Source organism: Empidonax traillii, unplaced genomic scaffold (genome assembly GCF_003031625.1).
Source record: "Empidonax traillii isolate 1590-97213 ecotype Southwest subspecies unplaced genomic scaffold, ASM303162v1 scaffold1318:size131291, whole genome shotgun sequence".
Taxonomy (NCBI): Eukaryota; Metazoa; Chordata; class Aves; order Passeriformes; family Tyrannidae; genus Empidonax; species Empidonax traillii.
Genome location: NW_020956511.1, coordinates 93,951 through 102,574, shown reverse-complemented (window position 1 = coordinate 102,574; position 8,624 = coordinate 93,951). Strand labels below are relative to the sequence as shown.

The window sequence follows — 8,624 nt, the reverse complement described above, 5'->3', positions numbered from 1 at the left end:
GGGGTTTCTGTGGTTAATGACCTACTGAAATACATTCACAAAACTCATGTTACTGCTTCTCCAAATGCTCCAAGCTTAAAATCCTACCTTTCACATCCTCATCTTCGATGGTTGTGTTGGAACTCTCTGTTGATTCCTGTTGAGAAGTAAATATGAGTAGAATGTATCAAACAAGCCAAGCCGTATTTGCGTGCCTTGGAAAAGGACAGGATTAGTTACAGGAATCATGCAAAGCCTTGAAGCAGGGTGGGATGTCATTCACAAACAAATGGTCACACACTGGATTAAGACATTTCCACCTGGAAGGGATGGCATACACTGCCATTCTCTATGGTAGGGGATGGATACACATTTCCTGCTGTCTGATGCTTTTACTCCACAGGAATGTACAGGAAACTTTTTTTTCCTTTAACATCCAACTGTACAAAGTCCATCTGAAATGTCACATGAATTACCTCAGCCAAGTAGGAGAGCTTGCCATTTTAAGCTTAGTGATAAACCAACTGTGCAAAATAAGTCATTCCATTCCAATTCCACCTTGGAAATATGCAGTGTTGCCTGCAACAATTTACAACGGATTTTCTGCTCATGTGACTTATGCAATGGATATTAAAATGAAGTCTCATGGTGATTTAAGGCAGATTGGATCAGATTCTCTCATTTTTAAACTGGTGTGATAATTTTTTTTTTTTTTTTTAGTTTTTGAAGAAGATGGAGAATGGGTAAATATCTGAAAACAACTTTGACAGACTAAGGCTTCTCTGTAGCAGTGTTCTTCAGCCAACCAACATAGAGGAATGACTCATCTCTCAGACAGTTTATTCTTAAGCCATCACACTGTTAAAAAGGCAAGGATATCATATCTCAGTCTTTCATGAATTACCAGAAACATTATGGACAAATTCAACAGGACACTGTCAAATCTAACAGCTTCAGAGAGCTGGAAAGTTTTTAAGCTTGATTTATTTTTTTTTTTTAATCCATATGCTTTATTGAGAAGTAGAATATACAATATATATTTTTTTAAATTCACAGCTCAATAACGAAAATGATTAAGTGATCTGTTTTTATCAGAGAAAGAAGATAGGACTGGTATTGTATTTAACTCTTTAAAGGATTTTATAATCAAGCAACAAAAGGTAAATTTGTCAGTGCCCTTCATTTACTGTGTCCTTACAAGGCTGAGCCAATGGAATGTTCAAAAAGCTGATGCATTACTCAGACCTTAAAAAACCAAAACATATGTGCAATCATAAGTAAAACTACAGGAATTAATTCACACACAAACAAAACTGAAGGAGTCACCATGCTGTCCCTGCCCTGGCTGTGTTAGACATTTCACTCTACACGGATGTATCATGCTCCATCACTTAAAATATTAGACAAAGTACTTAATGAGCGAACAAAAACCTCACACAAATACAAGTTGTAAACACCATGCAAAGCTCACAGGGCAGATGTAGCCTCTAATACTGAAGCATCCACTCCAGTTGCCATACTACAAGGATCGGCCTTTCAGACAAATTTGGGAGGAACTCTCCGCATTGAGTGGTTCGTTTGTTTGCTGGGACCTTTCGGGACATTGAGTATCTCAATTGCTAAGATTACATAATAAAAATCAAGTAGATGTAGTCATGCCAATATCTTATCTGGGGTTTCTGGGCTTTAGTGGACTTCAGTTAGAAAAAGACCAGCCCGGTGTTCAAACAGGCTGCTCATTGCCTACGAGTTTAAACTTGGGGAGCTGAAAAAGTAGTAACAGAAAACCAGAAGTTCTGTGTTGGACAGATGTAGGGGACATAAAGGAACAGGATACACGAGCACAACACACACCATCAGCACTTCCATGCTTGAGGAATGCCTGCATGCGTTATTTTGTCACTCAGATCCAATCCTTCTCTTATGAAATAACCACAGGGAGTTAAGACTAGATAAATGAGATGTCAGTTCCTTAAGTCAACACTGCAAACAGGGAAATTCTTGTAGAGGAGTAAATTCTTTTCAGCAAATCTAGGAACATGTGTTATATGTAAATGATGGTATTTCCTGGCCCTTTTCAAGTCCATGCATGAAAAAAACAAAACAAAACAAAACAAAACACGTTTTAGGGATCAGCTGCCAGACGCAAACATCACAATACACAAGAAAAAGAAAGGAGCATGAAGGAAACACGTGAAAATCAAAGACCTATTTGGCACTTGAAATGTGAAAATTGTTTTGAAGCTTCTTGGTGATGTTACGGAAGAGAACCAAAGTCCTGTGCAAAAGACACGTCACGACACGGTGTGCAAGCATGCCGAGAAACAGCAGGAGGGATAAACTGCAGTGACATCTTTGTCTGAGGTGACAACTGCACACGAAACTCGTCAGGACCATCTCGGCACACTCTCAGCACAGCCACAGGGCACTGGGTTCTGCCAACCGCTACCGAGTGTCCCGAGAGCCCCGGGAGCTCAGCACCCAGCAGATGGACACGGATGGAAACAGGCTCAAGAGACACCACGTGCAACAAACGCAGGAATGAGATTTTTCCTTCATAAGTTCCTGGAACGGCCCTGTTTAGCTGTGGAATAGTGGTGGATGGAATGTGTGGTGTGGAAAAGCAAGATGGAGTTGAGACTTTCTGAATACCTTATTTCCATCAGGGTTGTGGATTACTGTAGTTTGGGGCTCCTGAGCGAGAACAAAATAAAGAGAGAAAGAGTTCCCATTGGTAAATACATATTCACTGGTGTGAGGGAGAGCAAGAAGAGCCAGCTCACAAATGCTGAACACTGACAAGAGTTAAAACAAACATTAACTGTCTCCAGAGCGGGTGAAACTGGATGTCTCTAACACAGATTTCCTCAAGAGCAAGCCAGCAAAAAAGGCCATCTCACCTAATGCAGCAGCATGCAGAGACCTTATTCAGGACTGATGTGTGCAGGGCTTTGAAGCTCTGGAGACCTGCAGAGGCTCTTCTGCACCAGGGCAGGCAAAATGCTTCCTGTGCTCTCCAGCCTGAGCCAGGCCAGGCAGGGTGGCCACAAACCACCCCTTTTCTTTAATCATGTTTGCTTGTGTTAGAATTAAGGGATCAAATCAAAATACAGATGAAGTGATAAGGATTAAGAATAAGTTAACTACGTTTAAACACTCCTGTGTTTTGGAAGGAGTAAATTACCACCGATTGCTGCCTTGGCAGAGAAGCATCAAAGCAAGCAAGAGAGGCCTTTGTGTCATTTTAAAGTGTAATTTCCCCAAATCCTTTTGCCTTGAAAAAAGATTCAATAATCTTTGAAATGGCAGGCAGCCAGCACACTATCAGCTTGGACTATTGGGCATGGCTCCATCTAGGAACAGAGTGCCATCCACCCCTGGATGAAACCTGCTAGCTGGTCCTTGGGAATTACTTGGTGTATGAGTCAGTGCCAGCTGTTCCAAAAAATTCTCTCCAAATGGGTGTGAATTACCCACACTTTCAAAGTTATAAATGCATATGGGAAATAATATGCCACATTTACGTTTGTGAGCCCTGTGACACATAGATGCCTGAGAAACAGGGCTCCTAATAAAAGCAAGACTGCAATAAACATTCATGAACATCCCTTTGATTAGAAATACGTCCCTAACGGAGCTTATTAATGAGTAATGCCTCCTGCTAATTTAAATGGAAGAGAAACAAGCAAAACTGTTTAGCTCTAGATGCCTCTTGATCCCAGAGAAGACTTGCAAAGTCCTGCAGAGTCGTCAGAAATACAGAATGAAAATCTGAATAAGGTCTGGTTTATGGCAGCCTAGCAATAATCCTATTAGCTCTCCTGGGTATCAGTACTTATGCTAAGACAGCAGAGAAAATAACAGCTGCTTTTTTTTTTTTAAATTTTTTTTTTTTTGGTGCAAAAGGTTAACATTAAAAGGTGGAAACAGTCATCAGGCAAAGAGCTAAGAGCAACACCAAGCGCATTCTACTCACTTTCTGGCACGGCATGCAAAAAACTCAGCTACGGTTACAAACACTACGACTCTACCGCATTCAGCTTCCATTTAACAATGTCTGTCAATAAACACGCTCTAATGGACTTCCTCACAAAAAATAAGACAGCAGAATTCAAACAAAAAGGTTTTCCAAAACCTGTTTTTAGAAAGCAAACAGATTAAATGCATGAAAAAGCAGAAAAAAAAATTAAAGAAAGAAAAAAAAAAAAGAAGGAATAACAAACAGAAGACAGTCAAAAACTTCAAGATAGCATGAGAAGGAAAATTCCAGGTATACCAGCGCCGGGGTAGGAATATTTTCCTTGGGGCTGGTTACCACGTTGGTTTTGTTGTTTATCTGTAGGTATGCAGAAAATAGAAACAGACAGGCCTTAGAACTCGCGGGAGGCACCCTATCTATATCTCTCTGTATAGAACATCTATAGGCAGATATAGATATCTATGTACAGATATAGATATGGAAATAAAGAATCACAGCAAGATGAACTTGTGAACTGGCAGGAGCGCTAACAATAGCTCCGGGAGCTGGCTGGCAGCTCCTCCCCACGGCCCTGCAGAGCCACTCCACCGAGGTCTATATAAGGCACAGATGACTCCAGTGACACTTAGCACAACAGAGAGCCCTTAAGCAGCAGCTAATCACATGTAAGAAGAATAAAGAATTAATAGGGGTCTGAAGAGAAGTCCTAAATAGCCGTTTTGTGACATGTAACAGTATTAAGCAATTGCACCCTGTAGTTCTGTATCTCTAATTAATTATCGCTGCCATAAATAATATTTATTATTTCATTATTCATAGCTCTCCAGTAATCTATTTAGTTCTACTGGCTTCTGATTCCATAGCTGAATAAATATGACTGATGCCAGAAGGAGACTGGTGCCCCTTTAGCTTTTCAGGTGTTATTCTCAGCAAAAATAATTGGCAGTTTTGGTCCTACAACCTGGAAGTGCAAGGTTTCACTCTACATTCACTGCCTGTAGTTTTACTCCACCAATCAGTAAATATCTGTTGAACTTTAAATGGTACTTCTTAAGCTTAGCACAGTACTACACCTTTACAAGACTTCTGGCTTTTATCTACACGAAATAGGAGTTCAAATCAAACCATTTAGCAGTAAGTTTAAAGGCATCTGATTCTTTAAATCCATTTTTTTAAGATTTAGTTTTCATTAATATCATGGCATGGGAAGAACAGAAATACTAAAAACAATGTACCGAGCCACTTCTGACATGCACTAAGAAGCAAGAGTAAAGTATAATAAAATTGTTTTGAAAGATGTAATTTTTTTCCTCTAACAATAATTAGGAAAAAATATTACTCATATTTTGGTCATGTCTAATTTTAACAAGAGCAATCCAAAGCAGCATGCAGAAATGGGTGTAAAGATATATATATATATATGCCTGGAAAGACTATGATCCAAAAAAAAAGAGGCTCTACTGAACCTTCTAGTCACAGTACTGAGCAATAAATGTGCAAAACAAAGGAAAAAAAAAAGGCTGAAATAGTTTTGTCAGTGGATTTTTCTAGAAATGTAATTAAACTCACAGAAGTGAAAGAAATGAAAACTCATGGAACTTCAGTGGGTTTTGATGATTATTTTACTTTGGGCCAGGTGTGGCAGTTGACTTGTGGACTGCAGGAATTAAGGCTGCAGCTGAAGTGACTCTGCCTTAGGATATGTCTAGATTATGGCAATGTGAACAGGATTTTGCAGTAATTAATTACAGACCGCAAATTTCCTTGTCTTACCCAGCATTTTACAGGCTTTGAAGAATATAAAGCAGTTTTGTTAGTTAATCAGGGAATATTATGTCGACAATAAATGGTATTTGATAATACTTGTGATAGGAACTTTTCTCCCATATGGAATAAAAATAATTTCCTTTGATTTAAAATCAAAGTTCATGATGATCTACAGTAGGAGGATGAGAAACAGTTAATTTTAAACAATGGTCTTTCCACAGAAATTGTCATTAAGAGAAACTACGAGTTATTATTGAGCTCAGAGTGTTTATGCCCCAACTTGGCCTAGTTATTATCAAATAAACTTCATTTATCTATTCACAATTGCAGCCCTGAGCTAAAGAGGTGTCCGAAGTCAAGTCAGGGAGAGAACAAATACCTGTGTGCAGAAAGTCTTTCCTGGGGAGATATAATTATTGGCAAGTATTTTCCTTGCTTTGATATTTATGGCATTCTGAGAAGGGCAGAACCTGAACTCCTTACTCAGGAAAAAGCTTTAAAAACATCCCATGCCTTTCAGTGAATGAAAGTTCTACAGAACTGTGGAGTAGTGAGAACACAAACGATGCTGCTTGACAGCAGACTAAACCTTCCAAACAAGAGAAAATTCACATATCAAATTGCATAACCACAAATTCACATTTTTATGACAGTGTAGTCAGAGAGACTGTGAATAAAAAGGCCCTATCAAAAGGCATAAAGAAAAAAACATGAGGAAAGAAATGAAGATGTCACCAGATTTCATATAGTCCTGCTCAGTAGCAGCTTAATACAAAAACTAGAGTGATGTGCCAAATGAATGCTCGTTGTTGAATACATAACAAAAACAGGTTAATCAAATTTCAACTCCAATTTTGCCTGAGTAAGGAGAGCAGGCTTGGGTCCATACTCCCTTGGTGAAAGCCCTATAAAAATAAACAATATCCATTACAGCCACTGCTGAGAACTGCAGGAAACACATTCACAACTTCTTCAGTGAGAATCCAGCATTCATTAGTAACAGCAGAGAGAGAGAATGGAATTTAAAATACAGTTATTTTGCCCGTGTAAACAGAACAGGTGAAACCCTTTGAAACTCTGAGAGGAAACAGCACTAAGCTGTACATGTTTTCTCTCTCATAGAACACAGACATATTAATTTATGAACACATGGGGTGTATTTTATATGTATTTTTAACAGCGAAGGGAAATCACTCCAAAAAGGAGGACAACATTTTCATAGGGAACAGTTATTCTAAAGCTGATTTGTGCTTAACCAGTGACCTTGTTGCGAAGAAGAAGTTTTTCTTAAGGCATCACTTGCCAAAAGCCCCTCTCTGAGGTCTGACAGAGCAGGACCGACACACACACACACGCTCCGATCAGCTGGGTATGGCTGTGGGAATCATTAGATGTCTTTTGCCACATGTTAGGAAAATATTTTTAAGAAACAAAACGTGTATCTTGGGACTTTATTTTTCAGATGGCACAAAAAGTTAATGCACAGTTCAGGTCCAGGATCCTGGCAATCTCCACACTGTACCTTTGCAGTGACCCTCCTCTGGGCACGGCTGAAATTCTGTGATCACCTGAATAACAGGTGATTTTCCTACAAAACTGTACAGCTGCTCAGACCTCGCCAGCAGTTTGTGCTTTTCAGGGAGTTGTGCTTCCCAGAGAACGGTGTGGATGAGGGACATCTGCCCCCTCTCTGCTGATGGCACAGCCCAGCAGTGTGCACACCTCACCGCTCAGATTCAAACCCACGATAAACAGGAGCAGGGTAAGTTACTGCATGGCACCACGGAGGCCAAATGAACACAGGACTGGAGAGTGGGTTGAGGAGGAAGAAAAGTTATTGAGATTGTCAGTGGGGACATCCTGTGATAAGGTCCTGAGCTGTGAAGGAAGCTGGCTGGGAAACTGTAGTATGGAAAGGCTGGGAAATTATTTTTTTTTTTACTCCTGAGCATTTAGCATGACATCACGGGCTGCAGCAGCATAATTAATGCAATACTATTTCACTGTGCAACGCGGTTACATTCTATGATATTAATACTATTAGCTTTTAAAATCAGGAGGTTGGAAAAATGAATAGAAGGCTGTTACAAGATTACTATTCTGTTACTACTCTTATTCACTAAGGGCAGCTGCATTGGCTGATGTTACATCTACTTTTTTTGTTTTCTTATGTCCCCAGGTTAAAAAACAATAAAGACTTGCTTGAAAGAATGGCAGAACGATTCACTGTGGATGGCATATAGCAACTGCAGGCTTAAAACTCACAGGGTTGTACTTTAAAGTCTTGCAGCTTCTCACAGTATGTTAACAAAGCTAAATGCAACTGTTTGGGTTCTAAGTGTGAATGTTTCACAGGAGGAAAAAAAAAAAATATCTGTCGATAAAGATCCTCACCATCATTTGAACACTCGAACTGGACTTCCTTTTCTGAATTGACCAGTCAGAGAGAAAGGAAAAGAAGAAAACGTGACTGGTTGGATTTGAAGTATCAATGCATGGAGTACAGTATATTTCTCTTTTTTTTTTTTTTTTTTTTTTTTTTTTTTTTTTTTTTTTTTTTTTAAATAAGAAAAAGACAGCTTAAGCTGTAGGAAGGGGTGAAAAAATGCTACGGAGTTTACAGTAGCCCAGTAACAGAAACAACAAAAACAGACTTCCCCAGATGTAAATTTACTCCCTCTGCTCCACATGACCATGCAGATAAACAGCAGACACATAACATGTGCTGAAATCCAAAGTATCCAATCCCAACGAGTGCAATTTAGGCAAAATTTTGGCAACAATCGTTTCCCATATTATAATGGGAATTGAGGTAGAACAAATACCATCGTAGTAGACCTGTAGGAGGAATGATATTTAGAAAGGAAAAGCTGGTCAGAGAAAAGCACGTAAAATTTAC

The 8,624-nt window shown here is 39.3% G+C and overlaps 1 protein-coding gene across 4 annotated transcripts in view; it reads right to left on the bottom strand.

The window, feature by feature from the left end:
* The window catches only part of CAMK2D (calcium/calmodulin dependent protein kinase II delta), a 114,869-nt gene that overhangs the window by 19,166 nt on the left and 87,079 nt on the right, over positions 1–8,624 (bottom strand). For 2 of the 4 annotated variants that reach the window (XM_027906542.1, XM_027906543.1), the window contains exons 13-16: positions 8,120–8,152; positions 4,256–4,315; positions 2,632–2,673; positions 88–136 (exon numbers count right to left, since the gene is read on the bottom strand). In XM_027906542.1, coding sequence (XP_027762343.1) covers positions 88–136; positions 2,632–2,673; positions 4,256–4,315; positions 8,120–8,152 — 184 coding nt within the window. The remainder of the gene's footprint in view (positions 1–87; positions 137–2,631; positions 2,674–4,255; positions 4,316–8,119; positions 8,153–8,624) is intronic. The other 2 variants (XM_027906544.1, XM_027906545.1) reach the window with 2 other exon arrangements.